The sequence below is a fragment of the Mauremys reevesii genome, linkage group 2, assembly GCF_016161935.1.
Source record: "Mauremys reevesii isolate NIE-2019 linkage group 2, ASM1616193v1, whole genome shotgun sequence".
Taxonomy (NCBI): Eukaryota; Metazoa; Chordata; order Testudines; family Geoemydidae; genus Mauremys; species Mauremys reevesii.
In genome coordinates this window covers 33,282,425-33,303,078 of record NC_052624.1, presented here as the reverse complement: position 1 = coordinate 33,303,078, position 20,654 = coordinate 33,282,425, and the positions used below count along the sequence as shown (strand labels likewise).

Below are 20,654 nucleotides of genomic sequence, written 5' to 3'. Positions count from 1 at the left end.
AGACCTCCCTCCTTCCCAGCCCCAGCTCGGGGGCTGCCATGGTCGGGGAGAGAGGGCACATCCATCACATTAGAAAGGTAAGACTACTGATATTAAAATATGAGTTGTGTGCTTTTATTTGTAGAACAAAAACACGTTTATTATTACTACGGGTTTTTTTTATATAACGCTTTTATCCAAAGCGCTCTACAATAGTTAGCTAATGGTACAAACAACATTTGGAAAGATCATTAAGTGGTCCACCAAGGCCTGCAGCAATTTTCAAGTGGTCCGCGGAAAAAAAAGTTTGAGAACCACTGCTATACTGGTTTCACGGGTGAAAACTGTGTTTCTAAAACAGGAGGTCCTGATCCAAAAGAGAGTTATGGGGGTTTGCACAGTTATTTTAGGGGGGGTCATAGTACTGCCACCTTTACTTCTGCAATGCCTTCAGAGCTAGGTGGCTGGAGAGTGGCAGCTGCTGGCCAGGCACCCAGCTCTGAAGGCAGCACCGCACTAGCAGCAGCACAGAAGTAAGGGTGGCAATACCAGACCTTGCCGTTCTTACTTCTGTGCTGCTGCCTCCAGAGCTGGACAGCTGAGGAGTGGCGGCTGCTGGCCAAGGGCCCAGCTCTGAATGCAGCAGCGCAGAAGTCAGGGTTGCAATACCATACCATGCCATCCTTACTTCTGCGCTGCTCTTGGCAGTGGTGTTCAGAGCTGGGCTCCTACTAGCAGCTGCTGCTCTCTGGCTGCCCAGCTCTGAAGGCAGCGCCTTCAGCAGCAGCGGAGCAGGAGTAAGGGTGGCAATACCAAGACCTAACCTTGCAACCCCCTGCCTAACACCCTTTTTAGTCAAAACCCCTATGGTTACACCACCATGAAATTTCAGATTTAAATATGTGAAATCGTGAAATTTATATATTTTTAAAAATCCTATGACCACAAAATTGACCAAAATGGACCGTGAATTTGGTAGGGCCCTAATTATTACCATCTCTTATTAGTATGATCTGGATAGCTGATACTTAGAAGGTCACATCCTCTCTTACACTATCAGAAATAGAGCAAGCAGCTTTCGCTATGAACCTCAGGGATGTTTTAAACATAGACAAATGCAGGTAGCTACATGACCCTCCTGGCTTGCGTTTATGTAGCTTATGTTTCTTGTAACCTTCCGCTCCCAGTAAATCCTTTGTTGGCTTCCCAGGCCTATGCCTCTGAAGTAAAGGGGTGTGAACTCTCCCACTGTTTAGAATTTTTGTTTCTTTTGTGCTACCCCTTGTTTAGGTTGGCAAATTTTCTTTTTATTGGATTCAGTCTGGAAGATCTTTGTTTTTTTGGCTGATGTTCTTTGGAGGTCTCTGATCTTTCCTTTCCCTTATTTAAAAAAAGGAAAGAAAGGAAAGAAACCTTACTAGTTGTTTATTTAATATGGATTGATATTTTCAGCACTGTCGGATGCAGTTTGTATTACTGATTTTTTTAGTGGAAAGGACATCCCTCAAGCTATGTACACTGAAAGTGAGAATCCTGGATGATGGTATCTTTAAAGAAGGAGAAATCACTTACATTGTAATTCTGCTTCTTTACTGATATAATCTCCCAGGATTTTTACCTGTATGGATGTACTTAGTTGAATGTTTCATCTTTTTGCTCAAAAAAGGAATGACAGTTGAGTGCTCCGCTGTGTTGTATCACTCGTGCTGCTGGAGAACAGTGTTCCGCCTCATGGCATTGGTGGATGGGTGTGATAAGGGTGCAACCCTCAAAAACTCCTTAGTTTTGAGAATTCCCAGTCAGTCTCCATCTAAATGTATGAGACTCAAGAGTGAGAATCCTGTGTAATGATCAATTGAAAGAAGCAGAATTACAAAGACAGTATGTACCGTATGTGGTGTAGTACCTAAATGTAATATGTCAAGAATTGAAGGTATTACAAATAAAATAGTTGCTCTCTTGAATGACAGTACCTCCCAACAGTTTTACAAAAGCTGCTTTCACTGTTAGCCTTTTACTACATAATCCATTGTACAGAAACATACTTTTATTAGTTCTCAAACTCTGGTCTGTGGCCCACTAATGGCCCACTGAACACTTACTGGTGGCTCACAGAGAGCTGGTTGATTATTTGGTACTGCATCTTCTCCTTGTTTCCAGCTGCCTCTGCAGTTGTAAAAGCAGCTGAAAACAAAGAGGATGAATCATCACTACAGCTTTCACTAGTGGGCTGCTGTCATACAGGAGGAGGAGAGGAAACAGAAGCTACCTTCAGTGACGGAAGCTTCCAGTAGGACTAGAACTGCCGGCCTCTTTCCGTGAGAGAGAGAATGAGACAACTTGACAGCATGTTCAGGGGAGAAGGAAGCCACAAGTGTGAGCAGAATGTGTAGGGAGAGAGGAAGATCAGGCAAGCATTTGCATGGGTTTAGAAGCGGATAGAGGAACAGAGCAGATAGGAAGGTAGATGAAATGAAGAGCAAAATGAGACCATTTGAGTAATTTATTTTTAAAAAGACAATGTATTAAAGAGAGCTAAAATACCTAAGTATAAACATTTAATTTTTCTCTTCCATGTAAAGTAATGCACACGTTTAATTTTATAAAATATTATACACATTTTAAAAATATTTCTTTGATGATGGTAAAACATAAGTTAAGTAGTATAATTCTCCAACAGCTAGCAGAAAAAATATGGATCAAGTCTTACACGATAGTACTTTTAAATGGATTTTACAGTGTAAAACCTGATCAGAAGCCATGTAGATTTTCTGTAGGTTTTTGGTTCAACTAACTTTAAGTAGTTTTTCATTACAGTAGTTCCCCAAGCCATTCTTATGTTGTTAACCTAGTTGATTTTCATTTCAGAATAATTTTGTACATTTTTTCTTTCAGTTTTAGTTGTTTCTCCCACTTGAGATACCTGAGAATGCTAACATTGAAAAATGACTTAGTGCTTTATACTAGCTACAAGGATGTTCATATGCTTAATTCCACAGGAAAAAGAGATGAAGGAAGAAAGAGGTTACTAACAATACCATCAGTGCCACATGTGAAAGATCACCCACCTATGGGAATTCAAAGTAAAAAGAATTTCATAAATACAAATGCAGCAAATGTTATCATGGGAGTGGCTAAGAAGCCTCAACCTATTTGTGTTGACACAAGACAAGGAGACAAATATCTCCTTGAAACTTCAGGACTTGTCCCAAAATACATTAATAAAAAGGTATGTTTTGTTAAATTATAGGGGGAGTTATATTTGGGTTGCCTAACACTTTGCATTTTAAAAGATGCATCCGAGTTTTTCTGAGAATTTCTAATACTCCATTGTTTGCAGCGGACATTTGAAATTCATCAGGGAGAAAGCCCTAGGACCAGAGAAGTGCCTTTTCTTTTCACCATGAAATTTTGTTCAGGTTTGGATCAGATATAAGCTTTGAATATTCTCATTCCCCTTCTCTTGTATTGTCAACAAACTTTTGGCACCACTGGAATAAAAGACTTGATGTTGACTTGGGCTTATGAGGCTTGGGCAGTAGAACTAAAAATTGCTGTGTAGATGTTTGGGCTTCTGACTTGTCCTGAGCCCAAATGTCTGCACAGCAATTTTACAGCCCTGCAGCCCAAGTCAGCTGACCCAGCCCAGCTGTGGGTGTTTAACTGCTGTGTAGACATATCCTTAATCTCTCCATTCAATTGCAGAAAGCCTGGAATCCCTGAGATTCCCCCAGCCCTGGGACAGACCTCATGGTGGTGTTGCCCCAGAGCTACAAACCCTTGAAGCCCAGACTACCCAGGAGTTGGCAAGCGGCAGGGAAACAGGCAGGTTTCCATGTGTTTTTTGAAACATTTTGGAATCCATAGATTGGCATTTTCCAAGTAAACTGTTTTGTTAGGAAATTTCCAACAAATTCTAGTCACAAGCTCCCTAAGGAAAGAATTGCAGAGGCTGAACTCAGTCGGGCCTGCTGAGTAATTGTGGGAGATGCGCAAGGGGCTGTAACCGCAGGATCCTGGTCTAAGAGTGGGAGAATTGTGGGGCTCCACCCCAGGACAAAAAGAGGGCACAGAGTTGCAGTCAGTTCTGTAACTGTGATACATCAAATCTGGCATTTTCTGACTGAGTGCATGACCCTGAAACCTGTATAACACTCTTTTAACGTAGTTTTCTTTTGGAGGGGGTTGTATGTAATATTATTAATGACAGGGCTGAGATTTTAAATTAGTTGAAGTAAAATGGGCATTGCTGTACATACTACCAAGAGCCATATTTTTACAAGGACTATCACCTAACAGCTGACAACATATCTTCCAATATGGGCCAAATTCAAAAATAATACAATGATAATTCCATTTCTAGTGAAGGAGAAATGAAAATCCTAAACTTTTTCAGTGTATTGCAGTGCATATTGAAACTCCTTCATTGTGAAATTCCATTTGCAAGGCCAAATCCTTGTGCAGCCTCCATTGGGCTCCAAAGCAGCTAAAAAATACTAGTCCTGATTCTCCAGAATTTTGCACCTTGACTAGTTATTTACAACTGTGTAGTGAGGGTATAAAGTGCTATCAAATCAGAAAGCCAAGACTGCAGAGGATTCAATGGCTGGCTACTCAAAGTGCAAGTCAGTGAAAAATCAGGCCCTATATGATGACTGTGCAGAAGGAAAAGACAAGCATCAGACACTACACAGAGGGTCTGTGATGGGGTGTATAAATCCCTCACTGACAGGAAAGGGGTCTGGGAGAGTCTGTGTACTAAGGTAGCTCTGACCCTCCAGTCCTGCCAATCATGAATGGTAGGGAGAAGGGCTTTAAAAGCAGGAAGCTGCAGTCCGCAAGGGGAAAAGCCCCAAGAAGGGAACAAGTACAATATCTCCTGAAACAGGAAGAGGAGCCCTTATGCTTAGAGCCCTGCATGGATACAAAAATATGGAGCCACATCCACCAGAATCAACCCACAATCCGCTAGTTGTCTTTTAGGTGTATCTGCACCTGCAACAGCAAGCCTTGTCACAAGGGTAGCAGGTTGCGGGGAGGGAGCGTAGATGAGTGAGTGGGGGGACGAGGTCTTGCAGGAAAGAGGAGGCGCAAGGGCAGGAATTAGGGGTAAGGTGCAGCACAAGGGTGGGGTCTCAATGACAAGGGGCGATGTGGGGGCAGGGTTTGGGGGCAAGAGGCATCACACTGCATGTTGCTCCTGGGGGCTCGCGAGTAATGGCACACACCACAGCAGCAGCAGTGCATATTGCATTACAGCAGGGCAGAGGGGTGGGGTGCCAGGACCCCACCTGCTCCAATCCCTGCAGCGGTAGGCAGGCCCCACTGCCCAGGAGCTGGCAGGTTGGGAGCATGGCCAGTGCTTCTGAGGCAGGCCAGGCCATGGTGGGGATGTTGGTGCTGCCCCAGGGGTCTGAGCTGCTGGACAGGAAACAGCGCAGCGAGCGGCTGCTGGAGAACCCCAACTCCGGCCTGCCGCCAAGCCCCAGCCACCGGCTGGTGGCTGCCGGTCCCGAGTGCGCTGCATCCCCAGCCTGCCTGAGCCAGACGCCACAGGCCAGGCACCGCCGGTGAGTAGAGCCCCACACAGTTGTATCTGCATCCGATCCACTATCCAAAAAAATGGTTTGCATCCATGGATGCAGATATGAAGCGGATATCCACAGAGTTGCAGGGCTCTGCTTATTTTGAGGAGGTGGTTCCTGGCTCTGTGGAGAGTGCAGCAAACCCCAGGGGCAAGCCTGACAGGGAGAGACTGACTTGGCTACTCCCATGGACATTTTTGCTTTTTATTGACCCCAGTAGGGGCTTATTTTGTAAAAGTAAGCAGGCCCACAATGGCAGGGCCCACTGCAATGCCCAACAGGCTATGGCCTGTACTGGACCGGTAACTAGGTATGATGAGGTCCCCAGCCTGGCTAGGGAGGCACCCCAGAGAGACTCTTTACAAGTGGTGAAGAATGTGGGCAAGCTGACCAAAACAATAAAGGTGGGGGTGGTGTTTAAGGTTGAGAAGTACCTGGCCAATACAACCTCATAATGTATCTGGAATGGCTATTAAAATGGGTCACAGATTCAGCAGCAACAGACCACCCTACAGCAGCAGCAGCCACTGCATCTTGAAGCCCAGCAATAACAACAGCTTGTGCAACAGCAGCAACAGATGATAAAGGAATTAGCCATGTGCCGACAGGAACAACAGAACTTGGTGCAACAGATGCTGTCAGTACTTTATTCCCAAGGAACAACTGGGGCTTCGGAGGCTCCCCCACCAAATGTCCCCCCAGCAGATGCCCAGTGAAGCTGGCTAGGTTGAGCCCTGCCAATGACCCCAAGGTGTTTATCGCTATTTTTGAGTGGGTGACATCTGCTGTGAGGTGGCCCCCAGAGCACTGGGTCATACTATTGGTGCCCCAGCTGTGAGGACCTGCTCAAGCCACATACTGCAAACTTGATTTGGGAGCAGCCCGGGACTATATAAGGGTCATTTAGATATCTCAGCGGAGACCCACCTGGCAGTGTTTCTGGTAGAGAGAGGTACCTACTGGATGCATGCCCTCAGGTAATAGTTCAGAAGTTAAAAAGACCACTGCTGGTGGTGCCCAAAAGGGGTGGAGAAAGCTGTTTTCTCTTGTGAAGAAGGGGATAATGGGATTTGCCAATACCCTTTTGTTAACTCAATAGTGCTTACGTGTTTTGCTGGTCCCAGCCACTCCAGTAACTCATCTACCCTTCACATTGGGTAGGTGTTGAATTTTGAGATGGCATTAAGCTTTCTAAAATTGATGCAAAATTGAACTGAATTGTCCAGTTGGGAATAAGAACTATGGGGCTTCTCCATTTACTTTTGGATTCCACAGCTACCCCCATATCCAGGATGTCTCACACTTTCCCTTGGACTGTGCCACAGAGGATGTGGGATAATGGCGTAGGGATCTCCCTGACCAACTGGACTGGGGTGGTCTCCAGATGGTGTTGGATCAACTGCCTTCTCCCTGGGTGGGTGGAGAATACTGTTGTGAAGTCTTCAATTAATTGGCAAAGCTGCTTCCTTTGTGTAGGGGAGAGCCCGTCAGCCTCTGGTACTGTTGTCAGTTATTGGGGCTGGGTACGTGGGGTCCAAAGTCAGGTTCCAATGGAAGGGGAGTTATCAGGGCCTCCCATGTCTTCCAAGGTTTGAGAAGATTCACATGATAGATATTTATCTCTTTTCTCCTCCATGGTAGTTTATCTCATAGTCCACTGGCCCCACCTGCCTGACCACTTTGAATGGCCCCTGCCATCAGGTCATTAATTTAGACTCAGCTGAGGGTTGCAGGAGCAGAACATAGTCATCTGGGTGGAAAGTCCATAGTCCCTCCCACCTCCCCCCGTTATAATTTCTGTCCTGTGTGCATTGGGCCTTTCCCTGGCAAACATCCCTATTACTCCAACTATTTTGGAGTTGTTCTCTTAATTGTAAGGCCTGCTGGGTCATGCTTAAGGCCCCTACATCTTGTTCCTCCCAAACTTCACCTAGCAAGTCCAAAATTCCTTGTGACTGACTACCATAAAGCAATTCAAATGGAAAGAACCCCGTAGAGGCTTGGGGCACCTCTTTTATTGAAAACAGGACTGGCAGGAGTAGCCAGTCCCTCTGTTTGGGGTTGTCACTGACAAAGCATTTCAGCATTGTTTTCAGCATCTTATTAAGTCGCTCTACTAAGCTGTCACTCTGTGGGTGGTACACTGAGGTTTTCAGGGACATATCTTCAGAAGTGAGCATAGTTCACTCATCAGCTGGGAGGTGCAGTTGACCTCTTGATCTGTTAATATTTTGTGGGGAAATCCCACGCGTGCAAAGAGCTTCAAGAGTTCCAGAACTATTGCCATAGCTTTCACAGAGCGCAGAGGAGCAGCCTCAAGGTACCTGTTTGCATAGTCAATGATCACTAATATGTACCCCATGGCAGTTTTCTCTGGGGCCCAACCATGTCCACACTGATTTTCTCAAAGGGCATCTCATACAGGGCAGAGGGACCAAGGGTACCATAAGGTCCCTTTGCTGCTAGCTAGTTGACACTCTGGGCAGGAGGAATGGTATTTTCTTATCCCATGATGCATAACTGGCCAGTAGAACCGGGATAATACCTGAGAGAAACTATTCTCCCTTTCCAGCTGTCCAGCACATGGGATATCATGTGCAAGTTGCAACACCACCCGGTGGTAACTGTGTGGCATCAGCAGCTGGGCCCTCACCACCTCAGTTTGTTGATCTCTTTCAAACTGGTACAAGCGCTCCTTCTTGAGCACAAAGTGCGGATACTACTTACCCAGCTGAGGCTTTGTTACCTCATCATTTATGGAGGGCAGTTGTTCATATGCATGTCTCAGTATAGGGTCATTCCTCTGTTCTTATACAAAATTCACGCTGTGTAGGATGGCTGCCAGGTTCCAACTGCTTACCTTGTCTTTCCCTTTGGGTGTCAGCAGCCGAATTGCTCAGAATATTTCTTCTTCAGGGTCGTTGGCTTCCTCCAGACTCACCAAGCTCCGGCGAACTGGTTGTACTGATGGACCCAGATCCTTGCCTGTTATCTGGACTTGTGCATTAATTACTTGCCAGAAAAAAGGCCAGTCCCATTCTATCATTATGGGATAGGCCAATTTTTTGGCTGGGGTGACTGTTACCACTGCAGTATGGGTTCCCACAGTCAGTTGTAGCTGTTGGCTGGGATATATTTGACAATGACATATATATACACACTACAGGTGGATCATATGCTTAGGGTGTTGTCACCTCCACCATGGAAGCCTGAACCACCATCTGGCTTCAAGCAGAGTCCAAGAGTCTTGAACTATCTTCCCTTGGACCACCACTGGTACCATCAACTTAGGGGGAGTTTTTTTCCATGCCTGGATTTCTGCTGTCTAGCCCTAGGCATATTTGCATTCCATAAGAGACCACTCCCTCTTTGTGTGTCCAGTCTGCCCATAGGAATAGCATGTTAATGATTTGGTGCTGCCTGAATCTTTCCTACATGAGGTGAGGATGGGCCCAGTTGTGGGGTGGCAGCTGGACCCTGGTCTATGGATTCTGTTCTCGTTGTTTGAAGTGCTTGCCAGCCTCACAGATGATGTTGTGTTTATGCCCGAATGCTGTGTCTTCCTGGGACTACCCCTGGTCCAAAGGGTAGTCTGACCATCTGGGAGAACCCTTTTGGGGCAAAGCCCCTCATGGTGTGACACTGCTACCCATATTCTTCACAGTGATATTATTATGATGGGTTTATGGCATAATTATGATGCATTTTGTACAAGATAAGTCATATGAGATGTCATTGGAAAAGTTATGATTTGCTGAATATGATTATCCTATTTGTATGCATGTATCATTTTTGTTATGAATATTGACTATGTATCTGTATTTCAAATGTAGTTACACCTGGTAATGCCCAGTAGACCAGATGCTTTCAGTCTAGATAGCGAGTTTGGAAGGGCTTATTCAGGGCAATGAGCCATTAGGGAAAACAATTGGCCTTAGGAAAAGCTCATCTCCCATTTGGTGAGCCTTCCTGAAAATGCTACAGACAGCCTGTGAATGATGGCTGCTATGACTCTACAAGGACATGTGACCAGAGCACATGATGTTGGAATCCATCTTGGGATGTCAGTATTTTTCCACAGACTGGTCTGGGAATGAAACTTTGGAACACAGTGTTCCCGCCATATGCAAAAGCTATATAAAGCAGGGAGTGACATCATCTGTGGTTCTTCACTCCCCACACAAGAAGACTGTTGGAAAGACCTGAGGAACAAAGACTGAACTGAGGGAAGTGCTGGACCCAGGCTAAAGGGATTTCTAGCCTGTGTATGAAACACCTGGGGATTCCAGGCTGTAAAGCTAATGCAGCTTGCAGTCCGCTTGTATCATCTCTTAGGGTGAGAATCTGCTAATTCATATCAAATCTATTTAGTATATTAAGTTTAGGTTGCATTTTTGTTTATTTGCTAGGTAATCTGCTTTTACCTGTTTGCTATCACTTACAATCACTTAAAATCTTTTGTAGTTAATAAACTTATTTTATGTTTTAATCTAAACCAGTGAGCTTTGACTGGAGTGCTTGGGAAAAATGTATGCTTGGTTATCACAAATGTGCATTGTTCTCTTCACATTGAAGGAGAGGCGGACTGGGTATACTGGGCAGATTTGACCAGGGCAGGATGGTACTGCTCTGGGGTCCCAGGCTGGGAAGCTGGTGGTGAGAGAGCCTGTGTGTAACTGCAGCTGGGTGTGTCCCTACCTGTATGAATACTGGTGAAAGTGCAGGATGGAGGGCTTTGCAGCTTGTCACAGCAGCACAGTGTGAGAGGGAGCCCAGGCTGGTGTGTCAGGGGACTCAGTGGTATCCCAGTTCCAGATGGCACCTCAGGGGGGAATCCGTCACACAGGGAAATTGTTGCTGTTTCTGGCTCACCCCCACAGGTCTCTTGCTGCTCCATCCCCTGCCCCATCAAGGCTTTGGGTGATCCTGCCCCTAATGCTCCTTTTGCTCCTACAAAGTCCTCCATTAGCCTTACTGCTTCAGATAACGTCCCAGGGCGGTGCCGTAGCAACAACTCCTTGTTTTTCACGGTTAATATTTTTATGAATTGCTCCATCACAATGGCCTCAGCCACCAGGGCTCCGATCGCTCCTCTGGATGGATCTACTTCCAACAGTGTTCTCACAACCACTGTGCTACTATCCATGGTCTCGCCCCCCTGGGGTAGCTCTCAGTTCTAAATCATTGACAGTGGGTCTCCTCAGAAATACCCAACTAATCCAAAACTTTATGTTTGTAGTCTTGCCCTCTCCAAGTCCAGATTATGATAGGATGCCTGGGCCAGACTCATCTAGTATGGGACCAGGATCAAAGCCAATTGTTCTGGGGCCACTGGGCTGCTAGTGCCTCCATCTCAAACGTAACTAGGAAGGTTTCAGGGTCATTGTCCAGCCATAGGCGTCATTTGACTTCTAAATTTGGGGAGGCAAAGGGCTTAATACTATTAATAATAGGAACAGGTCTAACTTCTAGATTTACTGATTGTTAGTGGTATTTAAATTACAGTGTATTTGAAATCACAAATTCAGTTTATGTTCATTATTTAATCAAGCTTATTTTTGTTTTAACTTAATTATTTTCCATGTTAGCACTTAAAAAAAATCAATTTTAGCATAAAAACAAATTCTTGACTAAACAGAACTGAGCACTTTCATGTAACTATGAATCATATTTCCCTCGTTTTAGAGATACATAAACATGCAAAGCACACATCAGACAAATCCATCACTAAAGCCTATCCCCTTTGCCCATCTGCCTCAGCGCATTCCACTAACATTTAACCTTCCCTGTTCACTCTGTCAATCACCTGGGCTTGACATATTCAGTGCTGTACATTGCACAGATGCTTGGGAAGCAGCTCAGAGTTTATGTTCACTTGCTACAATGCTACCAGTACTGATCAGAATGTGGCCCCTATGTCTAGATGCCTGTGTTTCTGGGGCAAATCTCTTATTTTATAGGCTAGTAAAATTGAAATGGCCCCAAGCTGGAGCTCTGTTGTGAGGGTCAGGAGATGCTCTTCTGCCCTCCCCTTAAGCAACCCACATAGGAAAATTGTCCTGGATGCACCAAGTGCCTGGCATCACCCCTTCCCCCCAAAACATTGGGACAGCTCAGTGGTTTGAGCATTGGCCTGCTAAACCCAGGGTTGTAAGCTCAATCCTTGAGGGGGCCACTTAGGGATCTGGGCAAAAATTGGTTCTGCCTAGTGAAGGCAGGGGGCTGGACTTGATGACCTTTCAAGGTCCCTTCCAGTTCTAGGAAATTGGTATATCTCCAATTATTACCTTTATTACATTCCTGTGCTCTCCACATGTGGCTGGGAGCAAGCAGCAACACCAGGCACTCTGTGCGTCCAGGTCAGTTTCTCTACTTGGGCTGTGCAGGTCAAGAGATGCTCTCTGCTTAAGCAGCCCATGTGGGGAAACTGAGCTGGATGCACAGAATTCCTCACATCACCACTCACTCCCCCAAAGTTCCTCTGCGGGGAGGAAGCAGGGCCAAATAGAAGAGAGAAATCTGGGCATCCCACTCCCATGCATGGTCTCTGCAATGTATCCAGTTTGGGGGCAACACTCCCCCATGCTCCTTCAATCTCCACCCAAACATCCAGTTCCATCTTGGTTAGCTTTATTGGTACTAACAGGGGAACACCCTCGGTGGATGCTTGACCTGCTGGGACTCCATGGGGTTATAGGGCTGGCACTTTCTGCTGTATCATCTCCTTTTGAAACTTCTACTGCTGGGCCATCAGTTCCCTCAGCAGCTGTTGTTGTTGTGTGGCCTGAACTTGCTGCTGGGTGGTCCATTGCTGCAGCAACTGCTGTTGGGACTGCTATTGCTGAGCAGCTTGCTGCTGCATGTCTGCTAAACACTTATACCAGTGCTCCAGTTCCATCTTGCATGGAGCAGCTGAGCTCTATTCCCTCTAAGGATTTTTTTAACCCCTTTTATTAGGTGTGGTTATGCCTGCATTCACCACCATTTATTGGGGGGCAGGAAGTCCCCTCAAGTCCCCCTTAAGGTCCTTATACTGTCCTCTCCTCCCCTGCCCTCCAACACCCATAGAGGTTCTTGGAGCAAACAAACAAAAGTAATTTCCTCTTTTCCCTCCCTTATGGAAGCAGGGAGTCCATGGGAAATTAAAGAGCGGTAAGGTTGACCTGGAACTCAGGCAGTCTTCCTGGGTCAGTCCTTTGGGGCTTGGCTACACTTGCAAGTTAGAGTGCGTTAAATCAGCCACGGGCGCCCTAACTCCTGAGATGTCCACACTGGCAAGGCACTTAGAGCGCCTGGACTGCAGCTGGAGCTCTCCTGGTAACCCACTTCTACAAGGGGCATAAAGCTTGCTGCGCCCCAGCTGAAATGCCTGGGTGTCAGTGTGGACGATGTGTGGCATTACTGCGCTATAATTGGCTTCCAGAAATGTCCCATAATCCCCTGAAGTCAAGTGGCCACTCTTGTCATTGTTTTGAACTTGGCTGCAGGTATGTGGATATTCCCTTTCAAAGCTCCGTTCCTGACAGCCTGCATGCTTATCTGCTCTGGGACAAAGCAAACCATTACTGTGGAATGCTGCTGCTGTGAGTGTGTATGAGCGAGAGAGGTGGGGGGAAAGGGAGTCTGCTGCTGTCTGAACTTACTCTCTGCGCCCCAGAACACACTGTCTCTCCAGTGTAAACACACAGCAGCATTTTCCCTGATATGGTCTCCGAAGGCTGGTTTAACAACCAGTGCTCTACATCTGCAAGTGTAGCCAAGCCTCAGTCTACATGGGGTGCTCTGAAGCTGGATCATGCAGCTTTGGGAGTGGTGAGGCTTATTGCTGTCTCCCTCTCAGCAGGCCTAGCTCAGCTGCATGAGATGAGATAAGGCAGGGCAGCCTTCTTCCTCTTCACCACTGCTTCCTGTGGTAATAGGGTGACCAGACAGCAAGTGTAAAAAATAGGGAGAGGGGATGGGGGGTAATAGGTGCCTATATAAGAAAAAGCCTCCAAAATCAGGACTGTCCTTATAAAATCAGGACATCTGGTAGGTTTTCTATTTTTAACTCCTCCACCCCACCCCTCTCTGTCAGCATAAGGGCATGCTCCTTCACACCTTGGTAAATTGTTCCAAAAGTTAACTACTCCCGCCTTTAAAAATGTACCCCTTATTTCCACTCTGAATTTGTCTAGCCTCAACTTCCTGATTGTGGATCATTGTGCATCATTTCTCTACATTATTAGGAGTTGCAAGCACTTGGCTAGTCATAGGAGGTGCTCAGCAATCTTCAGGATAAAAGGTCCTGTAGTACTGTTCCCTAAAGGAACTGTTGGTTAAAGTATCATAGTTATATTATTTAAATAATATAGAGAGGAGGATAGCAGGGAAAGATTCTAATTAACATTTATTGGGCTACCCAAAACTGCTAATTGTTCACCCAACCTGGAAGTCATTACAATGAGTATGCAACAAAAGTATAAAAGAAATATAGCACAAACTAGTGGAAATGTTCTGTTAATTAACATATTATTAATGCTATTTCTCTCTCTCTCACACACACACACACACACACCATGCTTATATCACCAGTGCTGAATTAATGCCTCTCATGGGCTCTAACAATTTACTATTTTATCTTTATCTCTGGGTATGGTGTTACTAGTTAACTTCACCTTATTTCATTTTCAGTGTCCCATTCTGAATCCCCAGATTTCTCAGTGACACAATGCCTCTTCAAAGCAGAGACTGCTGTGTCTGTCTCAACATGCTACCAAAAAAACCAGGTTGTCATTAACTTTTACTTACCTTAAGCAAGAGGCTTGGAGTAATATTAATTTCAAAAGTATTGGATAGCATTTTCCCCAAATTGATTACCGTTAAATGGCAGAAGTCATTTTAGATTTTCCAGATAAATAGAATTTTTGCATCAGCCTGGGTCACAACAGACACAAATATATATTTTTTATTAACTCTCTTTGTAGAGAGAGTATACTTAACATCTCCCTAAGCAGAGTTCTACTAATATGTAAACAAACAGTTCCCCTTGGTCTGGTCTTCTGTCGTTCTTAACTGTATGTGCAAATCCACTTATATCACGTGGTCTGGCACTGGTGTTATTATTCATGACACTTATTTCCATTTATCCAATATCAATAGTCCAATTTGAGTAGCTCTGAAAGTACAAGCTTCTCTCCAGCAAAGCCCTAACCTGCCCAGAAGGCTGTTGATCTAGTGAAATGTACTGGCTCAGCAGAGCAAAGGCTGATCTACTTTAATTCCCTCTCTGTGGATTTTTTCTTTCCCACCACAGGGCATATAACATGAACAGACAACTATCTTCCAATAGTTGGTCTGGGTTTAAGTGGGCTAGGTTGTTTTTTGTTTGTTCGGTTGGTTGGTTTTGAATCAGGAAATTGAACTAACAAGAGTTTGAGGATTTTAATACTGAAGTCAGGTCAAAAGGGATGTAAACTGATCCTACAATTCTGTGGATAAATTATTTCACTTATCACAAAGACAAGATGCTTTGGTATATTTTTGGCCTGATTTTCTAAAGTGCTGGATGCTCAGCACTTTGGTCATTTAGTTATGTATTTAACCTGTAAGGGATATTCTACTGATATCTTGTTTATTTACTTGTCTAAATAAGAATTTGGAATTCTAACTTTAGGCTCCTGCTTCTGAAAATGTTGACCGTAAGATTTTTAATTTAACAGTATCCCTTTAATACTTCTAAAGCTACATGTATGTACACTGGCAGTTTGGGATGAATAAATGCATGTAAAATTAATCAGTGAACCTCTCTCTCTCTCTCTGAGTGTAAATGAGACTGTATTTCAGAGAGTGGGTGTGAGACAGAAAGCGGTTAAACAGACTGAGTGCGTCTGGGGTATCTATGTAAGGCAGCCAAGATATGGTGTGTGTCTGTGTACATATATATCTATATAGATATACATATATATATGTGTGTATATATAAAATAAAGGAAGCAAAGTTTGGGCACCAGAGGAGGAAAAGAAGGAAAGCAAAAGGGAAAACTGGGTAATATAAAAGATATGGGAGAGGGGAGAAAACTGGTTCCTGAGCCCATGTAATCATCTTATTGCTTGCAACATTCAACATGATCAGCATTTCAGATGCTCCACGTTTGGACCTCCCACTTAAATCATTACTGTTCAGAATAAGGTTGCAAAAATAATTAAAATTACAATATTCTCAATCCAGAGGTAATATAATATAGTAAATAAATCTACTATTTGTTCTAAACTAGGGTGTGTGTATAAAGTGCTGCTGTGTCCTGCCGCATACTTTAACCATTCACTAATGGTACAGGCAGTGAAGTGAGCCCTGTGTGTGTACCTGAGATATGAGCTAGTTGTGTTTTTAAAGGGCTTTGTGAGTGGGACCAAAAGCGGGTCTCTATACCATCATCATCATTAGTCTCACAGAGAGTCTGAAAGGCACCATCAGCTCATTCCCTGAAAGAGGGAGGGTCCTGTCCTCTTCCAGAGAGCCTGCTGAGCGGCGAGACCACACCACAGAGGCAGGGTTACCGCCCACGGCAAGGCCCCAGACCAGAAGTGGAGCAGCAGAATGGACTACGTTTCCCAGAATGCCTCGGGGCGGGGGCAAGCGGAAGGCTGAGAGACCCGCTGCTGGGAGACATTACGAGAGGGCCTGATCCCTGGGCAGAGGTAGGTGCCCATGCAGTGTGTGTGACAAACTGCGCGCGCTCTCAATTTGCTACGGGGGCTTCGCGGTGGGAGGAGGGGGAGCAGGACCAGCTGCCACTACCTTGGCTACCGTGTTTGCTCTTAACAGCTGCGGAAAAGGGCGACTATTTATTGTGGGCCTTGTCAACTGCCGGGTTGTGCCTAGTGCCGGGGGGAGCTCTGAGGGGGGGCGCGCTCCGTGGGGCAGTGAGGGGGGGGGGGCGTTTCGGGGCGGGGGGCGAGCTCCGAGGGGCAGTGGACAGGTGGGAGGTCACGGGGAGTTGCGGTGGAGGGGGCAATGGGCAGTGTTGGTTGGGTTATGGAAGGGGGAGGGGTGGTGGGAATGAGGGGCCGAGATGTGGGGGGAGTGTTGGACCTTTGCCCCAGTCAGTCTCTCCCGAGCGGGGCTGCTCCTGCCGTGGGTGGCGGCACTGGAGCAGGCGGAGCAGTCGCCCATTCCGCTCCCCCTGTCTCCGGTCAGTTGGATGCAGGCGCCTCGGGGAGGGGAAGCTGCTGCGCGGATCCAGCTGACACATCTCGGGCCCGGCTGTGGCTGAGGAGAAGGCGGGGGGCATGGCGGAGACCGGCTCGGTGCATGAGACCAGGTTTGAGGCGGCCGTGAAGGTGATTCAGAGCTTGCCCAAAAATGGTAAGTGAGCGGGGCTAGAAGGCTTGTGTCAGTGCAAGGCCTGTGGGGCAGCAGCTGGCCGGAGGAGAGGAAACCTGCGGACCCGGCCGTTCGCCTGCTCTTTTGCCGTCTGGAGCGCAGGCCAATTACCGCCTTGCCACTTTCCCAGGGGAGCGGTCACTGGCTGTTCCCTCGCACCGCCTCTCCCCGCCGGGACAAGATAAGCCTGATCCCCCTCACTGCAGCTCTGCCAGGGCAGCCACGTCCTCCCCATTGCCCCCTCTAGAGCTCTAAACGAGGGTACCTGGCAAGCAGCTGGAATGCAAGGGAGTCCCCAGTGGGGCTAGGGAATTTTCAATAAATACTGTACTGTAAGGGTTTGCAGGGGCCCAGCAGATCAAGTTTTAAAATTTGCTTTTAATATTTTTTCCCAAATCAGTTCAAAATTTGTTTAATCATTCCTGATGCCATGGAACATATTTCTTTGTCCCTCCAGAGCATGTTAAGCGTGCATTTTGTTCATGTAGGAGGTGGTTTGTTGATGTAAACAATATAGCTTTTACTATCCTACTCATTCCCACTCCACCTTTGTTGCAAAAGTAGGAGAAAGTACTTGCCTTCTTGAAATCCCTACTATGATTTATGACTTCACAGCTATCATTGTGAATTTGTTGGTTTGAAGAGTAAAGAAAGTTATTAAATGTTTGAAGAATTGCAAAAATTGAGGACAAGCCTTCCCCCCCCCCCCAGAGTTTTTCTTTGTTGCTATTATCAAATAGACACTGATTATCTTACATTAACAGAGAGGCCAAAAGCTCAGTTTAAACTATAATTGATTTTGTGAGGGCAAAAATTAAAGGATCATTATCAGCTTTTTAAAATAAAATTGAATAGATTTCAACTTAAAAGTTGTTTCAGGAGAAATGCCTGAGCGTGAATTCCCTCTGCCAGATAATCAGATTTTCCTGTCTGTACAAGTGTTTTCTGTTTTTGAGAAAACAGTGACTGTACAGAAAGTGTTGTCAAATGCCTAAAGTAAACAAACTGAAGAAATAGTGAAACATTTTGATCTTAAATCTGTCAATTATGTTATTTGTTCTAAGTAAAAATAGTTTTTCAAAATCCAGACAAATGTGGTGAAGTTGATTGTGTCCCTTTAAAGTGGTCAGGGTGACTTATTTAGTAGACCCTCTTCTGAACGTGGAGCTTAAAGTCCAAAGTCATTGCTCATGCAGCCCCTTAAACTAGGTCTGAAATTTTCCCTCAATCAGTAAATATTCACTCTGGCCCTAATCCAGAAATGTATTAACCCACACCATTTCCATTGACTTCGGGGGGGAATTATGCCTTTGAGGATCTGACCCTTTATCATGTGAGTTATAAGAAGTGCAGGTTAATTTCCCACAGAAATATTAACAATGCGTAAAAAGAGACTAAATGTCTTTAATATCAATTTCCACTGATTTTTAAAATATGTTTTCACTAGGTTCATTCCAGCCATCGAATGAAATGATGCTCAAGTTCTATAGCTTTTATAAGCAAGCAACCCAAGGACCCTGTAACAGTCCAAGACCTGGATTCTGGGATCCTATTGGTAGATATAAATGGTAATTGTGTATGAGAGATTGTTTGGTTATTTGTACTGAAACTTTTTAAAGACTTCAGTTAACAAAACGTGTGTGTGTGTTTCAAAAAGCCCCTTCCCTTGATAATGAAATTGGTATGTATATTGTGGATTTTCCCCCTATGTTCCAGCCATTACATTTAAATGATGTGTGGTATCTCAGAATTAGGGGAGAGGACATTCCCTTTGCTTCTCAAATTGAGGAGGATGCTGCTTACTGCAGAGGTACTACAATGAGATCTGTCCATTTCCTCCTCTCCCCAGAATTTAGGGGAGCCCAAATCAGTTTGTAGGGAGGCAGCGCTCTTAGGCTGTGGCAACAAGTTCCTTCCCATCTGACTGCCTATCCTGAGATGGCTCCATTATAGAACAGACAATCTGGGCTCTTACTACAAGTTGGATGGAGAATTTAATAGTAGGAAAGACAGGATCAAATGAACTAAGTACAGGACCGAGAGTAAGGGAATCTTGTGTTCTAATCTCAGTTCTGACATAGATTCCCTCTGTGGCTTTTGTCAGATCACTCTGTTTGTACCTTACAGTTTTCCAGTCTATAAAATAAAGGTAATACTACTTGCCTAGTTCACAGGCAATCATGATGATGATTAATGTTAGTAAAGCGCTTTACAAATCCTAAAGTTAATCAATGTGCACACCAAGCTCTTCAGCATTTGGGGAGAGGGAAACTATGGTCTCCAGACCTACGTTGATACAATCATCCCTTGAAAGGCTTTTTTTTAAATATTGGCAACTATATATGGACCCTAGCTCAAACATCTGAGGTCTACTTCTACAGCAAGAGGCCTAAAAATCAACCACTCCCTGGCTTACTTGTTGTTTAAAGTTAGTTAATTAAAATTGAAATGCCTCTGAATAACTTTGCTGACCCTCACTGTGTACAGTGACATGTATGCACCCCCCTTCCCCCCCCCCCAAAAAAAAAATGCTACGGCCAGCTCTTCCTCCTGTATCTCAGGGATCCTTGGAGGTAGGAGACTCCTCCCTGTCCTTGGCTGTAATAATTTGATCTACAAATTTACTCTGATTATGAGCTTAAGTGCATAAAATGTCACTAACTTATAAGAAATGTTGACAGGGAGAAGTTGTGAAAGGGAGCTAGCCAGCCAGACTGAATTAGTCCAAGCAACAAGGCATACTGATATAACTGAAGGACTGTGTTAAGATATGCTGAATAAATAAGAAAAATGTAGAACCAGAAATCAGTGAACCAAAACTGGTGTGTCAAAAATTAGGCCTTTGGTGGACAAAATAATTTTCACCCATCACTCCTATTTTGGGTCCTTAAGGAAAGAGACTTTGGGTAAAAAAATTGGCTATTGGAATGAGCTTCACCGTCCTCACAGCCACTCCCACCATCTCCTGTGACTCTGGGCCTCCATTATCCTGATCTTGAGAGAGATCCTGACCAGGCCAGAGAGGGAGACCCAGATGACATCACCACTGGATCCCGCTGGGATGAACACCACCTGGGATAAAATGAGATTGGACTTTAACTACAACAGCTCCAATCCATCTCAACTAACTTCTTTTCTTTTCCCCAAAGGACAGTTATTACCATCTTTGATCTACTATCTAAGACTGTCACGGGTGTTTTTTTTTTTCTTCTTCTAAAATCTTTCTCCAGCTAAAGAGAAAAAGAAAAATGGATGTTATTAAAATAAGCCTTATTCAATACATTATATTTCAAATATTTTTACTGTTTTTCCTTCTCTTTATCTTTATTTTAAACTCTTATTAATTTTTAATAGTGTTTGCCATAATACTAGGCAGACTAAAGTCTCTGTATACCAATTTTATTCAGCACTGTTTAACGTTAAACAGTAACTAAATTAAACTAATTAGGTTAGCCCATCTATTCCATTTAAATTTAATAAAACACTCTGCAAACCTCTTCCCATTCCCCAGGGAAGGCTTGCAAGGAAATTGACACTGGAATCTCAAAGTTTCCTGGTACGCCTGTGTTTTTTATGAATGGATACAATATGGCCCCAAACCCATAATGTATATTCTGTCAGAGATAAGTAAGCAATTTTATTTTTAGGCTGCTACATTCCTGTTGGAATAAGGCTTAATAGAAAAGATTAAATAGACCTGTACATAATTCTGGTTGTATTTATACA

At 44.7% G+C, this 20,654-nt stretch overlaps 1 protein-coding gene across 4 annotated transcripts in view; it reads left to right on the top strand.

The window, feature by feature from the left end:
• The first annotated feature begins 16,007 nt into the window (after positions 1-16,007).
• Positions 16,008-20,654, top strand: part of ACBD5 (acyl-CoA binding domain containing 5) — a 45,619-nt gene continuing 40,972 nt past the window's right edge. Inside the window, exons 1-3 of one of the 4 annotated variants that reach the window (XM_039521963.1) lie at positions 16,008-16,243; positions 16,743-16,910; positions 18,376-18,496. In XM_039521963.1, coding sequence (XP_039377897.1) covers positions 16,835-16,910; positions 18,376-18,496 — 197 coding nt within the window. In that variant the 5' untranslated portion in view covers positions 16,008-16,243; positions 16,743-16,834. The other 3 variants (XM_039521964.1, XM_039521966.1, XM_039521965.1) reach the window with 3 other exon arrangements.